Here is a 24,174-nt window from a genome sequence, read left to right on the forward strand (position 1 = left end):
ATCATTGTTTAATACAAATTCTTGGCATGCGACTCAGCTTATTCCCGAACCCCTTAATCAGTTTTCAGTTTAACTATAATTGAAGTATCTACCAGCAAAACCTATTTCCTGATCATTTTTCCCTAGAAGCGGCAAAACAAGAAGTATGAAAAATGGGCTAATGTCAGCATATTTCCATTTGAAAAGAAAATTTAATGAACAACTTTTCCTTTATTGATTCAAACTCAAGATGTTCGGAAACAGAAATTTTAAAGGTTATGTATAATTAGAACATTTATATGTAATACATCAAAACATGAGCTATGTTAATTTGTAGCAAATTTTTGGTTTTATTTACTAATTTAGATGATATGAAGTATATTGTTATTTTCCAAAAAATATTAACTTGCACTCTTAGCATTTTGCGAAAAAGTTTAATGTAATACAATTGGCCATTGAACAGCTGTAATAGGCTGCAGTAGTTACACTGGTAAACAGAAATTGACTGATAAGTGAAGAAAATGGAGTTGTCTAGTCGTGATTACATAAATACGCTTAAATAATATGTTGTATTACAAATATTATCACTCTATCAGTCTGGTTTACATTTGATAATGTCAATTACAGATTGTGAAGGATTATTGATAGAAAGGGTGCATTAACAATTGTGAATTTATGGGTTAATTACTTGGCTGGCTCTCGTGTTTTAACATGATATTACATGACTTCAGATTCATGTCATTATCATGTTGAACATATCATCCAAAAATTCTGATGGTTGCGGAATAGATACTAAAACAAGGCCAATAAAGTTTTTAGCAAATCTTTTTAAAAGAAAGAAAGGTTCTGGAGAAGATCATTTTAGTGAAATGGATAGAGCTAGTCAGTCAGGTATGTTAAGGAAAAAAAAAGTTTTATCTTGTTTAACCAAAATAAGAAAATTTTATATTATTTTGTAGTAAGTGTTGCTCGGGTCCCATCTACATTATCAGTGAGGGATATTCTGGTTTCTGCATATCCTACATCCCCTGCTCTATCAACTCCTGCGAGGCACAGAGACATAAATACTGATATGGAAGCTTTAAGGATTTCACGCCATGACAATCCTTTTCTGAAGGTAATTCCACTTTATTTTTTGCTGTTTACTTTGAAAATTAAATTAGTTAATTTTATTAATTATTTGGTTTGCTTCATTATTTTGAAACTTTAAAAATAATATGCATTATTTTCGATGGGGAAAAAAAATCTAGAAACTTCTAATTTAATTCAACGTATATTATAATGGTAATGGGAAAACCTGGTTACTTAAAGAACTGTTGTCTTTGGTATATATTTAGGTCAGGTTTGGTTTCATATGGCTTCATTCCACAACAGTTGCTCTTTTTTTTATTTCGATTTCAGTCAGTAACATGGTTTCTTCAAATTGTAAAAATAAAATTTATATGTATGCCTCATTGAATTCACTGTAATGCAACTTTTTGGAAATATATCAAAAATTTTCTATAGAAACAAACTCCTCCTTTAATTTCAAATGAGGATTTATTGTTATAAAATTCCTATTTTGAATCATATTAAAAAATAATTGAACAAATGCAGACGCAGTTTTTTTTCTGAAAATCTCTTTTTAAGTTTCACTTCAACTTAACAATTTCTTATATGTGACGTTTGTTTATTAAAAGGTGTATGTTCATTTAATATTTTCTTATAATTTTTCAGCAAGTTTTGGCTAGCAGAGAGAGTTTAGCAGATAGTCTTGAGGAATCAGAATCTGATGACACGAACCTCATGTCTCAGGTAACTCATGAAAACAAAATTAATTCCCCCCCCCCCCCACACCAGAAAATATGAATATTTTGCAGATAGATTTAAAATACGAAACTACTTTCGGTACAGAAAATACAGTTACAGAGTAGGTAGTATTCACTTTCTAGTTTGGGTTAAATATATAACTTTATTAATCACGTAGGAAGACTAAGAATACATAAAAGGAATACTCAAAGAGTGAAATATGGAGAGAGCAATTTCTTTGAAACAGAAAAAATCTTTCACAACTCTTCTTTGTACATTGTATCTTGAGCTTTTTGCTTTCTCATATTAAGCCATTCTAAGTTTTGAAGTCTTATTCATTTAGCTCAGTCTTTGACGATCTGTTATTTTTTCAACTTGGCGCTTCCTATCTAACAGTGCCCTACAAGAATAATCGCTTTTCATTTTCTTATGAACCAACTTATTTATCTAAATCCCAAACACAAAAAACAAATACTATACATAAATTCATGAATGAAGCCTATGTAAACGACACAAGTGTACTGATTTACTGTGGGTATATGATGGTTTTTAGCCTGCCTAGCAACAGCCGCTATCCCTTTTTTCTAAACATTATTTTGAAAATTAATAGAGATTAAGTTTCTTTAATTTGTTTTTATTTGTTCTAATATAGGAGTTCCTTAGTGAACTGGAAACAGATCCGTTAAGCTTACCTGAAGTTCATCAACATATGATCAGATCACCGCCACCAACCTCTTGGCCTAGGTCTCCCAATTTTAAGATGTTCCGGTTCCCAAATGAATCTGAATCAACAGGTGCTATTGCTCTCAGCCAGGTATGTCTGTTAATTAATAAAAATCATAGTAAAGAGCAAAATAATTACTTGCGAAGTCTTTAATATTGTAATATTTTAACTTATTCCAACTCATTATTTTTGAACTAATGATTCTTAAGATTTTTAGAAATTGTTTTTTAATGTAAATAGCCTTTTAATACAAACACACTATGTTTGGATTTGAAAAATAGCTCCCAATTCTGTTCTAACTGCGTTTATGTGTTAAAGAGCTGTACAAAAAACAAAAATCTTGGTATGTTGCAATGAGTGCAAGATTATAAGAAGCTTAGATTTTAATTAAACTTTTTTGTAAGTTTAAACTTTTGGATTAATTTAATATCGGAAACGGAAACCGTTGTAACTCTCTTATTAGTTTAAATCAGCAAGCTATCTGAATGCATTTTGCAGACCATGGACACCCTTAACTATAGTGTAATGGCAGCTGCCTAGCTAGCCTAGCATAGAATTTGCTAAAGCCAAATAAAATCATTAAGAATAAGTATTCATATAGTTAACTAATTGTATTAGTTTTCACGGAGTGCTGACAGTCATCTTCAGCGGCGCCCGACAATGAGGGATCGTACTTATATTAATTTGTTTAACTTCAAACACTACAATCATATCATATTATCAAATAGGCGAGCTTTTTTAATAAATAATATAAATAAATAAATAAAAATAAATAATTTGTTGATTATAACAGTAACACACTCAAACTAAGAATATTTATTTAACTAAATACAATATGTATTTAGCTAACCGAGGTACACCATGAGCATTTTCGCGTCTTCTAACAAACTATTTCATTTTTCTTTGAATCATTTTTCATTTTTCTCGTAAAGAAAGATTTTTCGTGAGTTCAACTAGCAAAATTGTTTTTCTGCCGCCAGAAGCGATGTATAGGCATGTGGGAAGGTTTAGTTTATCATATCAAAAATATTTTTTCTTTTCTTTTGATAAAATTTATTTTTATATGTTGATTTTGTGAACAATATCTAGGAGATAAGACTATTTCTTAAATTAAATTAAATATTAATACTAATCTCTTGTACTCTGAACCTTTACAAATGATATGATTTATTATTAAATAAGAAAAAAAATCATTAACAAAAAAATCTTTCTCATTAAAAATATAGATGCGCTTGAACTGGTGTCCGCCATTTGAAAGGATAGACCTGCTCTTACGGCCAGTAAAACATATTTGGCTTCAAACTTGAATTGCATAAATCTGTATTTACCTTTCTTATTTCAGCTAGAGGTTTATTTATGGCTCTGTTTTTATACCTGTGGTTAATGTGGTATAAGTTTTAATCTAAAAACTTTATAGAAATTTATGATTAGTTTTCCTTGTTTTTTTATTTACGAATCTCCTTAGGAAATATCATTGAGAAGTAAGATTCGAGTAACAGAGGAACACTGAATCGTCACTGTAACCTATCCTTCACATTTTGTAACTCTACATGCCTGGCATTATGATCGGAGCAGCCGTTATGCTGATACCACCGTCTCAGATCAAGGATGCGGTTTCTTTTTTTGTCATGACTCTAAATGCAGAGAAAAAAATGTTGTTGAGCAACTAAAGATAATCACTATTCTTGCTTTCTTCACATCCTTAGACAGTTCGATGTTGGGCTGCATATACGAAGCCATTGTTGGTTAAGTCTAGATCTTCGGACAATTGAACGTCATTGTAATTCTCCATCATTGTAATAAATTCTAATCGAAATCACTTGTCTATAGAATGCAATCCTCTTAAATAAGGGCTTTATAGGGGCGTATATTTATTTATAGGGCATTGTAAGACTTCGAGATTCTCCACACAGTAAATTCAGAAACTTACTATACTTATGGAAGGATGAAGTAAGAGTTTTCGCGGTACCAGAAATTTTATCGAGTTCATAATTAAAAAAGACCTTTACAGAAGAAGTTGATAAATTTGGATTTCTTACGGAACTATTAGTACACGTATTTTTTATTTATTTGTTTTTAGATATTCAGTTTTCGAGAAAAAGTTGATTTCTATGGACCCTGTATATATGAATTACAATAGTTACATTCGATGGACAAGTTCCTAATTCAAATGTAAATAGTAAAACATCCTCTTTAATATCATAATTTACGAAACCTGAATCATTTTAATTATTACTTTTTTTTATTATAATCTATAATTAAATTTATTATTCCTTGTTTGATTTGCTCCGACAATTGGACTAAATATTTCTTAAATTAAAGTAATTTAACTTCTTGCGTTTCAGGACATTATTGTTGGGAGGAAAAGCCCATTATCAAGGTGTGTATCGCCAAGACAAGAAAACAAATTGGAGTGCCCTCGTGGTAAGTGAATATACCGAAGTTTTGACGTTTAATTTCTACTTTTATATGTTCGAAATAATAGTAATTTATAACTGGGAAACTGTTCCTGTGAGTGAAATTGCCTCTTATAGGTAGCCTTAAGGGAATCTTATGAGATATTTAAAAGAATTATAAAAATATGATTAATAAAATTGTTTACAATATTTTTGGTAATAAATTTTCCAATTGTTTTTATGTAAATATTTATTCCAGAAGATATGATTGGAAAGTCAGTTAATACAATGCTTTCTCCACGTTTAACTTTTCCTTCGAGACCTCATCAAAGATCTAGTAGCGACGTCAGAGGTAATGTTTCTACGAATATTTTTTCAATAATAATTTATTAATTTGAATAAATAATGCAGCTTCGTTACCACATTATAGAAAATTTGCACAAGATGTATTCCAATTATAAAATATTAGTTCATCTTACATATATTACTACTACTTCAGCAGAATATTTTGCTTAGCCCGGAATCATTATTAGAGAGTAATAAAATATGAATAAATTAGTTAAAATTAGCATATTGTTTCTGCAACAACTATGCAAGGTTATTTTCTGTCTCATGTAGTATTGTCATAGCAGATTTATAAAAATATAATGTTTACGAGAAATGATTTTTTGGAAAATTTTCCGTCAAAAGAAAGCCGCAGTAATCCGTTAGGCTTTCAGCACGTGGGCGATTTGCAAGTGGCAGGACTAATATGTTTAATTATCCTGTATCATAAAGGACAAACGAAAGTTATGGCTCAGAGTAGTCGAATACCCAAAAACTGGAAATAAATTATATTTCCCAGCGAAGAGTAGCAAGAGGTAGCGGGAGAGCCGTGTTTGTTTTAGGCAGGTTTGAATATAACATGCTTCTAATTACTGTCCGCCACCATATCATGAAACAATGAATTCCCGATAAGCAGAGGAAACGAATATGATTGTCCCGATGAAGTTCCCTATACGACATTTTCATAAAAATGTTAAAAATTGTTAGTATTACTTATTGGTTCCATATTTTTCAGAACGGAATTTCACATTATTAACTCCAGCACCTCTCAGATCTCTGACCGATGTTAGACGTTTGAATATCCGAATGGATGAAGATAGTCAACGTCTTGTAAGTGCTGATAATATGCGCCAGTAAAAATAGACACATTCTCCTTATTTGTTTTATTTTCTTTTTAGTTATGTTTTTTCATTCCATTTTCTCCAAAATTAGGCTAATTTTAGACGCAAATTGTGCACTCTTAGAATTAAGCTTAGGCCTACTTTTTAAATAATATAGATAGCAACACTTGTTAAATCATTGAGATTAGTTGTAGATTCAATTGTAAAAATTAATTTGAAATTGGTACAAAATACATTATGTGTTGCGTATATTTAAAAAGGATTTGTAAAGCATTGCTCTCTCTTATAGACACTGATGTACCTCATTCTAGTCATTTTTAATTTGACAAAGTGCTGTATGTTGCCTCATAGTTTTATTTTTTTAAAGTGATAATTTGCATGTGATTTATAATTTTACTCTTCCTCGAGTCACTGCTCTATCTCTTGTTTTAGGGTTGCCAATTTTGTTTTAAGAAATTGAACCTTAAGAATTGTTTAATTATCATAATTAAGGAACTAGGAATTAACGCAAATAAAAAAGAAAATATATGAAAATATTGCCAAGTCTTCCTCCCTCTTATTAATGAAATAATTGCGGAGCCCAATTCATTGTTAAATTGTATAGAAAAATTATGAATAATTTATTGATGAAGCTGACATTTTAACATTTTTCAAATTTGTTTCATTTTAGGAGATTATACTTGCTTTGTAATTTTTTTGTTGTATAGCGTGTACACCTATAAATTTTAAAGTAATTTGAACCTTTAAAACTATTCAGTTCTGTTTCTTTTTTTTTAATGTCCGTTTGATATACTTCATTAAAGAGGAGGTATATATTGAATTTTAAGAGATAAATGTTTACATTTGGTAAATAGCTTGAATTTTAATCTATTGCATTCACGAATAAGATTTTCGGTCGCATTTCTCCTAAAATATTTTAATTTTATTATATATTCAAGTCTGATCTTTACATCATGGAATTTTTATTTATCAAAGTTAAAGATCTAGCTTAACCGCTGTTAGTAAAACTCTCTAAATATAATTTATTTCAACTTTTTACCACCGTTTTAATCATTAAAACACATAGAGTACCTTTAAATAACATATTTGTTTCTGATGTATAATTCTCCAAATTTCTCATCTAAAAGTGTAAGTATTTGATGTCAATGGGCGCCACGGTAGCCGAGAGGTTAGATAGACCTGTAATGCTAATATGAATTGTGGTACTGGGTTCGATTCCCGGTCTTAGATTTTATTTAATGGTTAATAAAAGAAATTTACAGTAAAGTATGTTTGCTAGTCGCCTCCGTCCACGACACCTAATTAGAAGGACGTAAAGACCCCCTGTAAAAAATTGGCAATTATTTTACTTTATTTGATGTCAGTTTCTCTAATGCAGAAAAGTAACGTTTTTTGATTAAAAAAATTTGAACCCAACGGCGAGCTGTTTCTCTTCTTTTGCGACTGCCTTATTTATCTTAAGAACGAACGTTAATATATTCTTCAGAAATTTTCCCTCAAAGCTCAAAAGAGTTTTACTTTTCTGATTTGTTTTCATCTATTTCATTCATTCGGACTTGAATTAATTGTGCAATCAATATGTTGAAAAAATTCTCGTAGTTTCACTGATGTAATTTTGTTCATGAAAGAGATGATGTTTAATTTCATTAATATACAACATAACAGTTTAATTAAAGCAAGTTGAGCATGTTGTGATGCTAAAATCAAACAAATCTTTGCTTTTTTTGTGTTATTTTTAGTTGCTAAAAACACAATAGCCTTCTCTTAATATTTTTAATTATTATAAAAATGGCAGCCCTCCTTGTTATAATTTTTTTTAACTGTTACAACTGCTAAGTGTCCATAGTGTAATATTTATATAAAACTTATGTATCTCATGTAGCATATTTATTATAAATGTTTATCTTGATTTATGTATATAGTGATAAATATATTAAATGTTATAATGAATAAGTTGAAAATTGTTTAAAAAAGATGAACAGAATCTATTTACTAGTCTTACATAATACTCAGACTTTATCTCTTAGCAACTTAATGGCATTGTTATAATAAAGAACAGTACATACATTCCCTTGGTATCTATTTCACTTTGAATTCATTATTCGCAAATCATTATTTTTTACCAATATCTCTATGATTTTTTTTTTTTTTAAATTGTTAATTTCTGCTAGTTTAATTGACAATTAATTTTATTATATTTATATTTCAACCAAGAATTATGCAGGTTAAAAGAATTTTAAATGTACTTATTTCTATGAAAAATAATCACATAGGAAAAAAAGAAAAAATGGAATATCCTGCTTTGTGTTAACAGATCAAGAAAGATATTTAATTGTATGGTTCGTAATAATTTGTAAATAGTGATCAGAATTCAAAATTGGTAAATTAGGTGCATTCCTGTGTTAAGAGTGCACTTGCTGGCTTATGTTATAATTTAAAACACTAGTGTTTTATAATTAGCCCACAAATCTAAAGGAGCTCAATTGACAGTGGTCATAGTCTCTTTGAGTGGAAGGAGATGTTTCAGTTTATTTTTCCTCCAATCGACGATTACGTTTCAACTGATAATTTTTTGTCTGAAGTTCCTGTAGTATGCTGCCTTTCTGAACGTCCAATAAGATGCAAGGACATTCTGTCAAAAGTTGTAGGCTGCTTCAGGCATGACTATCATTGATCCCAACAAATTTCCATTCTCATAAACCACCTTATTTTCTTCTACTTGAATTATTTATTTCATTTTGCAAATTAGACGCTTGTACGTGTTCATGACTGGCTTTCAAGTTTTCTACTTGTTTTTTTAACAATTGAACTGTCCTTGTATCTATAATCAGCTAGCATGGTTTTCCTAACTTTTAGTTCTTTTCTTCTTGTTCATTCATTCGTTTTCTTCTTATCGTAGACTTAATTAGACAGAGTTCTGATCTGAGACTCGTACTGCGTCTGAATCCTTGTCACGCTCCTTGGCCGCCTGCAAGCTCTTCATCTCTCGTTAAATGTCCGATTTTTTTTTTTTTTTTATACCCCTTAGACCTTTCTAATTTTTTACTCCCTGCGCTTTCTTCAGCTTTTCTATAAATTGCTGCTTGATGCTAACCTACGGCGTAAGTGCTGCGAGCTTCACACTGTAATTATCCCCTGCTTCTGCCATCCGAAACTTCCGAGAGTACAAGAAAAATAAAAGAAAAACACTGGTTGACTGACAAGGAGCAACTTGGAAAAGACATCCTGACCAAATAAAAGTAGGGAGATGAATTTAGTAGATGAGGGACAGAAGGGGATACTGTAATTGAAGGTGGTATGTGTTCAGAATACATACACACAAAATATATTTAGGATAAAAATGTTATTAATGTGAATCGAACTAAATAAAAAGGCTAGTTGTAAAAGTCTGGAGTTTGGAATTGTAACAGTAATTACACCCTAACATGAAATATGCTTTAATCCTATAAAAATCTTATTTTTCATAGTTCGTCTAGCGTTGAAGATGCAAGGCTAATGTCAAGTTATAAGAAAGAAATAATGCAATAGATTGACAAATATGCTGCAATTTACAAAAACCTTTTATTGATTTGAATCAGTTGTAACATGTGGCGGTTACAAAAGTTAGTTGCAATTAATTTTAAACAATGATTATTTTTTAAGTAAATAAATATAAATAACAAATTGTGATATTCATTCATTTAATTACATCAACATTTAAACAAATTTGTAAAATTGTTGATGCACACACATTCAAAGCCTAAGAGACTAATTGGTCTAATATAATAGTAATTTTAAACAATTAGGCACTAAACAAACTATTTTTGAACTGTATATAAACAAAATTGTTACCAATTATTGTCTCATTTTTGTTTTTATTTTTGGTCACTTTGTGTAGAAGTACTTTGTTAAAGAAATTGTAAATTTAATTTTTTTAAAAACGCACAAGTTATAGTATGGATCACTAGCTTTCAGTAAACTGTCTACAATACCTTTTAATGTTGAATATGAATCAAAACTTTTATCAAGTTTTTATTGCTGCAATTTATTTATTTGAAAATAAAATTTGTTTTAAATGCTGTTAAAAATTATTTTTGATTGGAGGAAAATATCCCGTCTACTCTATATTCGCTGTCTTAGAATCTTGTTAATTTAACCCTCAAGATTTGAATGCTGCATATCTAACAGATGATGACGGAAAACAAACAAGAGAAATTAAGAAGAAAAAGGATGGAGAGAAGTATAGGGGATTTTCTTATTTCGTTTAGCTAGGAGATCCAACTACCACCCTACTGTAATTTCATCTGATGTACTTCTGACAAAGTAGAAACATCACATGCATATTTCCTTGGAATTTATAAATTTAAGTTGATACTATAGAGTAAAATTAAGAACTGTAGATCACCGGACACTGAGCTGCAACAAGCACCTAGGAAGAGGAAATCTAAGGACCAGCAACTGGATTCCAAACCGGGATCTCGAGAGTTAGAATCCAGTATGCGCTGACCATTCATCTAATCCCTTCTCTACCATAAACCTTATTTTTATTCTCAGAACCACGGGCGAGGCTTTCAATTCTAATGAAAAGCTAAAATATAAATTTGCTAAACGCTAATGGCACTGTAATAGACCTAATCCCCGTTTCCTCACTACAGGGTCGTTCCTGCTTTCTCGGGTAAATTAGTGTCCCATAAAAGTGCAAGACGTATTCTAACGTCAATAACATGTCCTGTATCAACGTGCCAAGAACTTATAATCAATTTTAGTTTAAAAACCATATTCAGAATTCTCCTATATTGCATTACAACAAAATGGTTGGGGCCGTAATGTAAGTCCCATTTTTCTTAATTACTATTTTGTGAATTATATGTACATATTTAGAAGCTGTAACTTCCTAAATAATTAACTATCTCAATAAGAAAAGCTTAGATTCATGAATTCAAATTAAAATTTTATTTGTATTTGATTCACCACCGTTGGTACACATGTTATTATTTCTCGCTAAAGAAATATTGTTTTTTAAATAATACTTTCCACTTATACGTGTCTAGTTATTCAATCCTTCCGTTGTTATATTTTAAAATGCAAAATACAACCGAAAAAAAGTGGATTTTAGAAAAATATTCTAAATGGATTAATAATAGATGGAAGATGATGAATGATGATCCGAAGAAAGAAATGTCTATTTTAATCATTGTAAACACGATATTGATTCATTTATGAAATTCTTATTACAAAAATTTTTCTTCATTTACATTTAAATTTTTGTCCACAGAATAATCACTTATTATTAGTAGGGGGCAATGTTACCTTTGAATGTTACAGTTTGGCGCAAAATAACAACGGTATAATGGTTTCTTTCAAGGAGAAAACGCATGTTATTTATACTCAATGTCATGTAAGAAATGTATGAACAATTGCGTTTATTAATATTAAATAAGTTAAAATATTAACACTTTTATACTTTTATACAAGGATTCAGGGTTAAAATTCAGGGTACTTTTTAAGACACTAGCTGATGCTAAGGACTGTGCCGAAGAACTGAGAAAATATATTCAAGTTAATGATGAAGGTTTAAATATTCTAAATAAATAACTTAATCTCAACAAAAATGCGTGGAATAAATAACTGTTCTTGGTTTCCAGGAAATAAAATAGAAAAGAAAGAAGAAACTTATTCAGAAATCCTTGTTAGATTGGTAAAAGGAGGAAGTAAAACTAATTTACCAGGTAAGAATTTAATTTTGACTAGTCTCTTCTCTTCAAGCGAATAAAGTGGAATGATTTTTAAGATCTTATAAAGCGAGAACAAGTCACCACGTGTGCAAAAGTAATGTACATTTAGGACAATAATGTTCTTCGAGCTTCTTGCCATTTATACAACTGATTCATCACAGTAGATATGTTAATAATGCGCTGAGGGGGGAGTTACCTAGATATTTTGCGAAATTGATTGAACTTACACTTTTACTTTAATGAATATTAAAAAATAAGACTCGGATTTATCTTGCTAAGTGTAATCTATTATATCACTTCTCACCTTTCTACCAGTAATTCAATTCCATGGACAAATTTTTACCCAGCACAAAATTAGTCATGACTAATGAATCGGAATAAGCAGCCTGAAGGAGCAAAGTTACAAAAAAATTATCTTTCTGTTGACTGAAAAGGCTTAGATTCCGAAAACAAATACGTCGAGCAATCCAATTCCTATCTTAACCAAGAGTTAAGGTGTGATACCTAGCCCCATCAAAAATACAAAATTCACTACTACTTGAAAGTTCCAATACAAGCACTGCAATATTTTTTGCCTAATATTCACATTATTTTTAATGTTTGGGTTAAAATAACCCAGTTTATATTGCAAACAGTTTCGCATCACAAATAACTTTGTTTTTTTAATTCATGCAAGATATGAGTTTGTTTTTTCGGACAAAAATAAAAAATACGTGGAGGAATGTCCTTTACCTTTTAGGCATCATTCCAGACATGCAAAGGCCTATTTTGGGTAGATTGTCACTTCTAACCCGCCTGTAAGTCTTCCAGTTCTTGTCGAGGGTCAGCTTCTCTTTAAACAACTGAGTCAAGAGAATTTCCTTGAAGTTTTAAAACCAATTTGTGCAGCACTAATACATTGACCTCATCTTAAAGATTTCCGAGATACTGCTGCTGCTGATGCTACAAAACCATTTTTTAAATAATGCTCGAGTGTCGCTGGAATTTCAAATTCATTTGTTTTATTCTTTTTTTCATTTCTATCTAAAATAATTACTGAAACAAACTGAAGAATAAAAGTAATCAGTTTTTAGAGACCATATTCTATCAAAAGCTATATTTATTTAATTTAGTTGAATTGTTTAAAAAAGAAAAACATCTAAGCCTCATTAAAATCTATTATCTCAATTATTTTACATAACACCTTTTTCTTTTTCTTTTTATTTCAGCACCTTTATCTATACCAGATGATTACCCAATTGAATCAGCAATAAAGTTATGCATTTTAGATCCAGGTTTTCCAGAATTCGTTTCAAAAGTTGAAAAAGTAATCAACAATTTCACTAATCCACCGTTATAAAATTCGTTAACTAAAAAACAAAGCTTTCATGAAAAAAGCATGTTCATTAGCATCATACTATTAATAACAAATTTATTAAAAAGTTATTTACAGTTTTATTTCACGTAATCTATTTATTTTGTTTATAATAATAAGGTTGTTCTTCTCTTTATTAAAATATTTTATTAAATCTTTCTTTTTTGTATAATTAAAAACAGTAAGTGGCTAATGCACTTTGATTGATCTTTATTTGCCTTTAAACGATTTCTTGAATATACTCCTTTTATTTAGACCAATTGAAGCACCGTTTATATGTAGAGTTAGTTACGGTTTTAAATCTAACAATTCAGAAAAATTAACACAAATTTCTTTGTGTAACATGTTATTACACTTCTGGACAAGATTTTTATCTTCGATTCCTCTAAATTTGATAGCAGTTTCTTTAATTGTTGGAGGTGGAATTGAGGGTCGAAATACAACTTCCGATGGATTGTAGTAGCTGAATATTTCACTGCTAGTCCTAATATAAAAAGAGATGCATTAGCTAAGTAATTTGTAAAGAAATAAACATAAATTTCTAATAAAATCATAATTATAATAAACATAAACAATCTAATGTTAAGTAAAATTTAAGTAAGTTAAGTAATTTAAGTAAAATGTTATAATAAGATGTTAAGTAAAATTATTTCTTACATTTTTAATATCTCTGGAGCCATACTGTATTTACCCGTGGCTGGAACATTGTTGACAAGATAAGTTGCCATTTGTCTAACTGTAGGATGATAATGCCTCTGGAAAATTTTTTATGTTAATACAAATTATGATATAATTACGTATTAATTACTTTTATAATATATTATAAAATGTATACTAATTAAAATAAAAATTCACGCACATAATTTATTTTTATTGGAATTCAAACCTACTTGTAATAAATTTGTATTGTCTGTTACAGTGAGATCTAATAGATCTTCTTAATCTAATGCTTAATAATTATTAAGAAGCATTACGATGTACTTAATGGGCCAATTACTTTTAGAGGTAGATAACTTAAGCAAAATCAAAGGTCTGTGATCTTGAGTTATAGTAATAAATAATTAAACACATTAAAAATCCATAAACAAATCATCTTTCGAATTTCCCGAACATGAAGTTTTCTAACACGATTCTGTTGAGGGAGTTAAAATATTTTATTTAAATTAACATACCTCTAACCTGTAACTTTTTTAATCTTTATAACAAGCATTTGTTTATTTATTTAGTATATCAATAATGTGGGAGTTCGTTTGCATTATTCATACATATGTACATTTAATGCAATGCGCAAATCATACATACATATTTATGTTTTGCAAGGAAGAATCAAACTGCGAAAAAATTAATTTAATCTAATTTAGAAATTCGGCAATTAAAAGAGAGAATTCATTAGATTCCTCAAGAACTTTCGTTAGATAATGAGCTACAGATGTTCAAATTAAATCTTATAATCTCGTCAAGATGTTCACCTGTAATAAATTCAGCTCGTACAGAGCAGTTCTAGCTGCATTGCAATATTCAGGATCTTGTAATTCTGGCAGGTAAACACCTTGCCCTATACTGGTGTCTACATCTAACATAGCATTAACTGATGTATTCAGCTGGAATTTGGAAAAAAAAAGTTGAGACAATATAATCTGAGATTTAGAATATATGAATTAAACACTATAATTATAGGTAACCTGTAACATTTGTTTAATAATGGTGAGACAAGCTAGAGCCATGTGATGCTCTTGCTGTAATGCCAATGATCCTAGTCTTTTAACAAATGCTAAAGTACGACTATTAGATAACTTTTTTCTTCTACCTAATATTACTTGATCTAGACATTCTAAAAGTAATTCACAATTAGAACTTCTTTTACCTGCAAATTTAAAAAAAAAATCAATCAACATCCTCAATTACAAAAACTATCATGATCCACAGCTTTTAAATAAACTTAAGAATATAACAGTACAAACCAAGATCAACATTGAACATATTGGCATATAGGTGACTGTAGAATTTATTTGGATCAATGCAAAGAGCTTCACCCTGTCCAGAGAGAATTTTAAAAACTGTTAAAATGCAATTTAATTGTTCTTTAGTTTTTAAATTTCCATCGGTCATTAGTTTATCTAATAAGCGCACTAAATCTTCGTAGTATTCTAAATTTATACAATGCGCAAATCTAAAAAAATTTAAAAAAAAATCTTTAAATTGCTTTTTCTGACACTATAAAAATTTTTCGTTGTTTTATAAGAAATTAGAGAATAAATACTTGGCCAATCCTTGTAGAGCTGCACTCAATAATCCTGAAGATGGGGCACTTTTCAATATCCTGAAATATATAGTGAACACTAGTTTAGTCACTTCTGTCAACAGTGAATTTCTAGCTTGCTTGTTTTCTTCAGCTTTTGTTTCGAGTAATTCTTTTTCAACCTCAGCAATGCGTTTTTGTCTCTATAAAACCTTATAATATTAGTGACATCCGATGGAAAATTTCAAAAATTATTTTCACTGATAGTGAAATTCTATTTGACACAATTTTTTCATTCAGGACTTAAAACTATTCAACAGTGCATTTAAAATATTTATTGAAATGAAGAAGATATTCTTACGACCAAAGAATACTAACACGAAATAGAAGAAATTAAACATTTAAAAAAATATATATAGACAATAAACAAAAAAAAACCTCTGACATGATAACCGAATGAATAGAGGTGAGAACCGCACAGCTAAAAGTGCATTGTTAGGGTATAATTGCCAAGCCTTGGATTTCGTTTAATGGTATAAGAGAAAATTATAATGTAGTATGTTATGGTAAAAATTCTAGTTTTTTCTAAAATAGTTCCATAAGGATTTATTGTATAATACTCCTTAACAAAAACTTACAGTTTAAAATGTTAAGTATAAGGGTTGATTAAACGCCAAAATGCACACAAATCAGTAGGTAACCAACATTTCATTCATACTTCATTGATATTATTTAAGTAATTTTACTGCATTAACTTTTTATTAAATTTTTTAGAATTTATTAGATGTCACCAGACCCTTATGCTGGCCATTTCATTCATTATAAGTTTTTTGATATAATAATAATAGGTGAGTAATATCAACATAATTAGTTATAAAAATTTAAGTAATTTTACTGCATTAACTTTTCCTTCACATTTTTAGAATTTATTAGACGTCACAGATTATGAATGAACTGGCCAGCATAAGGGTCTGTGACATCTAATAAATTCTAAAAAATTTAATAAAAAGTTAATGCAGTAAAATTACTTAAATAATATCAATGAAGTATGAATGAAATGTTGGTTACCTGCTGATTTGTGTGCATTTTGGCGTTTAATCAACCCTTATACTTAACATTTTAAACTGTAAGTTTTTGTTAAGGAGATTTTTGTACCTTTTGGATAGATTTTTCTTTTTGTCTATTATTTGGGTGGGGCAAACTCCCCTCCTTATGAGGCATAGCGTCGAGACTTTTAAAATACAAGTCTGAACAAAATTTCGATTCGAATGACACTTCATTCATGAAAATCGGTTCACGTCTCGATAATTTGAAACGATTGCTATACTTCCTCTTAACAAGTGTAAGAGCAGAATGTCGTTTTAATGTTACGTAGGGAAGCCATAACCCTATGATCCTACCAAATTTTATCAAAATCGGGCTAATTTTGGAGGGGGCCTTACATAAAGGGGGTTAACTCCTCTCCCATTCGATGTACAGCGTCGAGACTCCCAAAAGGCACATCTACATAAAATTCCGAATCGAATGACACCTCATTCATGAAAATCGGTTCACGCGTTTAGGCGCTACGCAGTTTACAAAAAAGGTAACAACAACAACAACAAGAAGAACAACAACCATTTTGGAAAATGCCGTTTTTGCTCATTTTCAGCAACTTTTTTCTCGAAATCTATTATATCTATGTTGTTGCAAAAAAATTACAGTTGTAAAGGAGGATTTGCCCTACATTTTAAAGAAAATTTGGGAATTTTATCTTTTATAGAAAAAGAGGAAAAAAATGTTAAAGTTGGGTGTTTTTCAACATTACGCTTTTTCGTGCAGTTTTTGACGATCAACCCTTATACAACTGTCCTACCGGACAGTTTTAATAAGCCAACTACTATTCAGTAAAAATTCTAATTTACAAGCAAAGTTGTGTTCGTAATAGTACAAAAAAGTCGTGTGAGTGAGCATATTATCTAATCCAAAGTTAGCCAGAGAAGTTATTTATTATGATAATGGAGTTAGCACGATCTTTGATTTAATTACAAACTGTTTAATGTTTCCTTAATAATTATTACCAACCTTTCGTTCCTTTTTAGAAAGATTAATGACACGACTTTTTTTAGCCATTAGTTTCTTTTCTTTTTGTTCATCTTCCTTTATCTTATCAAGATTGATATCTTGTATTCTTAGATTGGATAACACACTTATTACTTCAGGTTTCACAGCATGATGCTTCTTTTTCACCAAATCATTTATTCTCTTTACAATCTAAATGTATTAAATGAAAAATAAAATAGTTTTAACAATCAATACTGTGTAATAATTTCACAAAATATCAATATGGTTACCTCTAAAGTGATTTCTCCCCTTTTATCACAGATAAAAGTTTTCCTAAAAGCATTATATACATTTTGACGTACAACAGTAAAATTACTGTTTAAATAAGGAGTAATTAATCGAACGATATTTTTTGTATAATTAAAATAAGGATGTGCTATCAATAATTCACAAAGGCATTTAATTCCTAGTTCGCCAAGAGATATTTCTTGCTGTAAACATTAAAAAATAAAACGATCTAAAGCCAACTTTAATTAATTTTGCTAGATTTAAAAAACTAATAATGTATTAACTACAAAAGAAATGTTATCGTAACTAACCTTAGACCTCATCCTAGTGTCACCTTTTTTCTTAAAAAGTTTTGAAACTAGCTTTTCTAATCGATTTAAATATTCTCTATATCCTTTTAACAAACTTTTCTCGAAATTTTGCAGTTCTCGGGTGTCCTTTTTCACTGGAACATACGATATTGATTATTTTCGGTCATACTCTAGTTTTTGAAATCGAGAGCACAAAACTTGATTATAATATCAATTTTCAATCAAGACCAAAAATAATTTCTACTGGTAAACTCTAAAATAAAACAACTTATAGATTCATTTATGTTATCTTAAGCGTATAACAAAATAAGAAGTTGAGAGGGATAAATGTTGTAGGTCACCGACCGAGTCCCTCAAAAAATTACTTGTTTATTTATGTTAAATTGTAACAGAAAGGATGTGATTCAGCTACATCCAACCTAACTAGATAACTGGACGACAAGGCAACCTGAAACTATCTGGCGATTACTGCATTCCTTACACCGAAAATTTCAGTATACAGAGGTTTATGGTCGGTGTATGTTATGATATTGAACTATCTACAATCCAGCTGAGTAATGTGAAATCGCAGAAAGTACAAACTCTAAATTTTGTTTGAGTGCTTCCTGAGACCAAAGAAAGCGATCAAAATCCCACAACTCTCTAAATTTCACTGAAATGTTATTTAGTTCCATCTATGTAATATTAGTGAGAATTAGATATTTGCTAAAATGCCTTGTTTAAAGACAATGACTTGAATGCTCTTGAAGGAATAATTTTTTAGCATTCATAAAACATTAATTAAGATGATGGCACCAAATGTTACTATCATTTTAAATGCTTTTTACGAAACTGATTTTTTTTTATACTGGGACGAAAGCTTCCTATATAAATTCTTTTAGTATAAAGAAACCTATTTTGAAATCGATTAACATTAATTAAAAAAAGAAGTTTGGAGTTCAAAATTTCGCTTACTATTAGAAGTATTTTCTTGCTGAAAAACTCTTAAATTGAATAAGAAAGGCCTAAAGGCCAGGTTAAAGACCAGATTAGATAAATTCTGTTCGATTAAAATATAACATTCAACATACATTTAACATTCGGGTTGTCTTGATGTTTTATCTGATAAGATGGTAGAATATCTCTAAATACTTCCAGTAACGATATCGCTACAAGTTTTTTAAGCGTTACTTGCAACTCAGGATGCCATTCGTCATATATTTCCAATAGCCGTGTGATATTTAATATCTACAATTTAAAAAAAAATTGTTATTCGATTACTAATTTACATATTATAAAATGACGCAACCATCGATTGCCTCTACTAACAGAGATATTATTTTTTTTAAATTTATTTTCTAAGAATGTAAGGCAAAATATCAATTTTTTTATCATTCGCCCGCTGATCTGTTTAAAAAAAAAAAAACTGTTGAAAGCAGTTTGAAGTTTGTTTACTGCAGTTCGACCTACCGTTTTTAAAATCTCATAATTTATAAGAAGTAAATACTCCTTTGCAATTGAAATTTATTTTCAATTCCAGTTCATAATTATGTACATATAAAATTCTATTCAAGAGTACTGCCGTACTTTTTGAGATTTTGACGAGAAGAAAAAAATTAAAAACGGTTTGGATGAAAATGGAGAAAAGAAAGAATCCAAACAAATATCAGAATTTGATTATTCTATAGAAAGATATACTTCATGGCTCATACAAAAAGATATTTGTAACCTTTCTATTAAGCGCCAGGCTAGCCATTGATAACCGAGCGTTCGCAAATCTAAGATGCATTGCAGTCCTGCGTTCGATCCCTAGACAGTCTAGTATAAAGTCTTTAATAGTACAAAGAAATTAATCTTTCTGATAGTCAGTGTCTAATTATTTATATAATTTCTATTAAATTTTGAAAATGAGGTTATAAGTGATGCCCTAATATCTACACCTGATAATGGATGAAAGTCCGAAACCGGTCAGGGATACAATAAACATGCTTGTCACGATGGTTAAAAATCAAGGATACCTAAAATACTATTAGTATATATTAGTGGTGATGGATGCTAATGAAGAAGCTGATTTCAAAAATGTAGAATATAAAATGATAAAGACATAGTACTTTCTTGGATATAAATTCTACTAACTATAATAATAACGATGAATATGTTGGCTCATGGGATGAAAAAGGTAAAGTATTCTAGAAAAAAAAAGGGAGATGTAAAAATGTGTCACAATGATAACGCAGAGAAATACTGTGCTTCCTGAAATACTGGTTTCGAGTAAATCTCATTAAAGCAGATCAAATATTAAGAATAAAATATTAAAGAGGGAAAGACAAAATTCCTATGAAGTAGACTACTTCCACAAGGAAAAGGGTACTTCTATAAGTACTGCCCACATTTTTATTCCCCATTTTTCTGTTCTGCATCCTAGACTCAGAGGTATGACTATTTTTGTTTGGCGAAACGCCAATAGTAATTTCAAGCCACACCACAATCACACATGTTTGAAGATTATGACAAATGCAAAACGAAGAGCTAAAATAATTCTGGAGATTACTTCTGACCAAATAAGAGACACTTGAATTTGGCATTATAGTCAATCTTCCATGTTTATACTTTTAAAAGTATCACTTAGCAAAAATTGTTTGAATACTTTCATTAGAACTCATTTTTCGGCAAATTAATAATGGTAATTACCAAACAAACTACTAACCACAAAAAATTGGAATTCTTCCTACAAAATTATATCGAGTAATAAAAGCCTAGAATTTTTTTTTAAGTTTAGATATTAAAAATAGCTATATTAAACAGGAGCTGATGTACAAAAACAATTTCTATGAATAAAAAAGTAAAGTAACAGCCTATTTTTTTCAGGCGGGCTTTACGTCCAGCTACCAAATAGGTGTCGTGGACGGAGGAGACTAACAAACATACTTTACTGTAAATTTCTTGTATTAACCATTAAATAAAATCCAAGGCTTAAGACCGGGAATCGAACCCTGTACCACAATGCATATTAGCTTTGCAGGTCTCGCCTCTTAACCGCTCGGCTACCGTGGCGCCAATTTCTATGAACAAAACTCATAATAAAACATAAGTGAAAGCAATTTTAAACAGTACACCATATTAAGAACCATTTAAGTTCTCAAATTTATAAAAATTCTTCACCTTTTGTTGAGTGTTTTCAAGTAAACTGCTTGCCAAAAGTCCAATCTTGTATTTATACCTATAAATGCAAAAATAAATAATAAAATTGGAACAGAATGGTTTAACGAAACATAAAATAAGAATGTACTTATACACACTGGGCAATAGCTTTTTCTCTCCACACTAACATTTCAGCAACACTGATGGGCTTTGATAAATCTTTTTTGTCATTTACCAAAAAATCTGATTCATCATCATCATCATCATCCTCATCACTTTTTGGTTCTTCAGGCTTTATGTCTAAAACGTCTCTTGGCTCGTCTAAATCATTGCTTTTATCTGAAAAAAAAAAAAAAATAGATTTAACTTAAATATGAACATTAACAACAGACTGACAGTCTAAAAGAGCTGTACCTTCTTCTTCTATCGTCCTTCGTATAACTCCATCTTTTGTTTTAATAGGCAATAAATACCTGACCTTCTTTTTTGGTGCATTTTCGTTATATAATTTTTCATATTTATTTTCTAAACTTTCTTCCTCTGCTTGAGTTTCAGCCTTTCTTTTAAGCAACTTCCTCTCTCTAAAAATAAACAAGTCGAAGTCTGCTTAAAATAACAACAAAACCTTTTAATATATGTAAATATTCATACCTAGTAAAATTCTTTCCCTTAAATAATGAATAAGATCCTTCTATAATAGATGACTTAATGAATTCTAAGTCTTCAGGCTCAATCATCTGTCTTAAATCTTCACCATGATCACTTTCAGTTTCTTCCTCTTCGTCTTTATGCACTACTTGTGGAGGAGGAACATTTTTTGATTTTACCACAGTTTTCTTGTGCCTTCTTAGCTTAAGTTTACCCTGCCTTCTTAGCTTGGTGGATTGTTTGTTAATTTTTTTCACTTTGCTTGTTTTAGTCTTCTTCTGTAATTTAAAAAACAAAATGCAATTAAAACAGTTCTAATCGAAAATGTATGTATTTTTCCCAGAAGCTATTTTCTTTCATTAGAAATATAAATATAAAAAAATTATATTGCAAACTAACCTTCATTTTTAACACTCCGATTTACTACTTCCAGACCAATTCTTCAGATCAGCGTGCACGTTCTGTTTACTTGGTTGCTGTTTTAGCATTAAAGAAGGCACAATACTGCTATCATTAAAAAAATCGATATAAGTACCGGATGAATCGATAGAATACGAAAAATGTACATGGATATCGGGATAATACTCCTTCTTTTACCTACAAAAATAGAAATAGTAGTGAGAAAAACATTCTTTCTCCAAAAATCTTAGTTGCTATGACAAATCTCATTACTAAAGAAGAAGGGCAATTCCCATGAGCAGTTGATGCAAAATTTACATGAACCCTGTGCTTCTTACTACATGAGAAAGAAGAAACATTAATTTAATACTAATAATGAATCTATTATCTTCATTTCAGTTTAAATTTTAAGCTATTAAAACATTACGGTTTCCTGAAATATCAGCAATCAAATTTTTTCTAATAGATAAGTTTCAGTGTCTTATCCTAATGAAGCATTGAGGGAAATTTTCATTTTAATATGTTTTGTGAAAATACCATTAAAGTCTTCTAAAGTTATTTTTAAAGTAATAGAAAATATCTTCTTTTAGGAGTGTAACTGGTAGAGGAACTTTTCAAGTGGCTGATTTAATTGTCATAAAACTTCCGTATCCCAAACTGAATTTGTGAAAAACAAATACTAAGTATGTAATTCTTGCGATAATTCCTATTTCAAAATTATCATTCTTAATGAGGTTTTTTATTTATTTAAATGATCTGAAAATCATGAATTTGTTGACGGGGTTAATTAAGAGTTGAACTCTCAAGCATAGTTCTGACTGATATTTCGAGCACACATTGTACCTACATGTGTCCGGGTACCAATAACCAATCAGTTATTGGTATTAGTTAACAGTTATTAAGCGACGGTGACTTGCTAATGTACTTCGCTATTAATTTTTTATTCTAATCATTAAACAAAATCCAAAAGTCTAGACCTGGAATAAAACCTAGTACCACATTACATCTTATCTTTGCGAGTCTCGTCTCTAATCCTAGGCATTTGTGCGGCAAACATGGGATAAGGATTATGAAAAAACTACGGGTATTATAGAAGATTCCAAATCAAAGAACTTGAAATTTAATTTACTATCTTGTCGACTTTCAAGATTTAATTCAATGCGCTACAAAATGAGATGGAATTAGATTGTAAAGAGATGATTTATAAACTCACTCTACGAGGAGAGAAACATCTATAAACATCACTCTACGAAAAAAAAACTGCAATGGATTCCGTGCTTCATGGAAAATATAGAAATGGCAAGCAGTTCGAGAGGTCAAAAGGTCCTCCAGAAACAGCTAGACTTTGAAAAATTGTGAGAACGCATAAAATAAAACTTTGGCAGCGTCATTTCCTGAAAGCAGGATGTCAAGCTATCAAAAAGTGTACTTGTGAGTTAAAGAAACAAGACGGATCTTACTTGCGCTTTTAGGGATACTACGTTCTTACTGATTCCTGATCACGGCTATTTGTATAGGACCTGTTCAGAATAGAAAACAAAAACAAATGTTCCTCCCTATCTGGCCATGAGACGAGATGACTGGAACCCAGAGCAGATCCGCTAGCCAAGTTGGCAATTTACAATATTTTAAGGCGATACAATAACAGCAGAATAGTTACAACATATCAGTTTGAAAACAATTAATAATAGGGTCATATCACCATAGATGTTTTCAATTGTCGACCTACAACACATTAAAAAACTCATCATTCTTAGATTGCGTTAGACCAGTAAAAATCTGGTCTACGTGAAATAATGTGCTGAAGAGGGGAAAAGACCTGAAGGTGAATTTAACGTTATTAGTAATTTAAGTACAATTTTTTTTTAATTAAATAGATTTAATTTGAAGAGTAAATTTAACAAAAATTTTGATTCAGTGACTACCTAACTTTTGACAAAAGTATAGAAAAGCATCACGCATTTTCTTATTTCAAATAACAATATTTCTGAAATTGAGACATCAA

The 24,174-nt window shown here is 30.1% G+C and overlaps 3 protein-coding genes across 6 annotated transcripts; 2 read left to right on the top strand and 1 right to left on the bottom strand.

Annotated features, from left to right (window-relative positions):
* Window positions 1-432: 432 nt before the first annotated feature.
* Window positions 433-11,605, top strand: LOC141460347 (uncharacterized). 2 transcript variants are annotated; one of them, XM_074140264.1, is made up of 7 exons: window positions 433-870; window positions 939-1,096; window positions 1,696-1,773; window positions 2,420-2,581; window positions 4,837-4,915; window positions 5,150-5,239; window positions 5,948-11,605. In XM_074140264.1, exons 1-7 carry the CDS (start codon window positions 726-728, stop codon window positions 6,067-6,069), a joined length of 834 nt encoding a protein of 277 aa, XP_073996365.1. In that variant the 5' UTR covers window positions 433-725; the 3' UTR covers window positions 6,070-11,605. The 2 variants fall into 2 exon arrangements, with proteins under 2 accessions (XP_073996365.1, XP_073996364.1); XM_074140263.1 differs by having other exon boundaries at window positions 436-870; window positions 5,147-5,239.
* On the bottom strand, window positions 9,596-22,329 carry Noc3 (Nucleolar complex protein 3). 3 transcript variants are annotated; one of them, XR_012461872.1, is made up of 16 exons: window positions 22,170-22,329; window positions 21,774-22,048; window positions 21,537-21,703; window positions 21,281-21,461; window positions 21,144-21,201; window positions 19,073-19,229; window positions 18,003-18,136; window positions 17,694-17,894; window positions 17,425-17,613; window positions 15,382-15,563; window positions 15,083-15,291; window positions 14,804-14,985; window positions 14,591-14,722; window positions 13,779-13,876; window positions 13,198-13,605; window positions 9,596-13,116 (listed from the first exon to the last, which is right to left on the bottom strand). XR_012461872.1 is itself a non-coding variant. In XM_074140248.1 (15 exons), the coding sequence occupies exons 1-15, from the start codon at window positions 22,173-22,175 to the stop codon at window positions 13,410-13,412; spliced, it is 2,367 nt and encodes a 788-aa protein (XP_073996349.1). In that variant the 5' UTR covers window positions 22,176-22,329; the 3' UTR covers window positions 9,596-13,409. The 3 variants fall into 3 exon arrangements, 2 of the variants coding, with proteins under 2 accessions (XP_073996349.1, XP_073996350.1); XM_074140248.1 differs by having other exon boundaries at window positions 9,596-13,605; XM_074140249.1 differs by having other exon boundaries at window positions 9,596-13,605; window positions 21,774-22,045; window positions 22,170-22,295.
* Window positions 11,095-13,200, top strand: LOC141460349 (uncharacterized). The gene is made up of 5 exons (XM_074140266.1): window positions 11,095-11,228; window positions 11,308-11,430; window positions 11,508-11,604; window positions 11,678-11,761; window positions 12,976-13,200. Exons 1-5 carry the CDS (start codon window positions 11,115-11,117, stop codon window positions 13,104-13,106), a joined length of 549 nt encoding a protein of 182 aa, XP_073996367.1. The 5' UTR covers window positions 11,095-11,114; the 3' UTR covers window positions 13,107-13,200.
* Window positions 22,330-24,174: the final 1,845 nt, after the last annotated feature.

The sequence above is a fragment of the Rhodnius prolixus genome, unplaced genomic scaffold (assembly GCF_049639745.1).
Source record: "Rhodnius prolixus isolate KJV_2025 unplaced genomic scaffold, Rpr scaffold_6, whole genome shotgun sequence".
In the NCBI taxonomy this organism is placed as follows: domain Eukaryota; kingdom Metazoa; phylum Arthropoda; class Insecta; order Hemiptera; family Reduviidae; genus Rhodnius; species Rhodnius prolixus.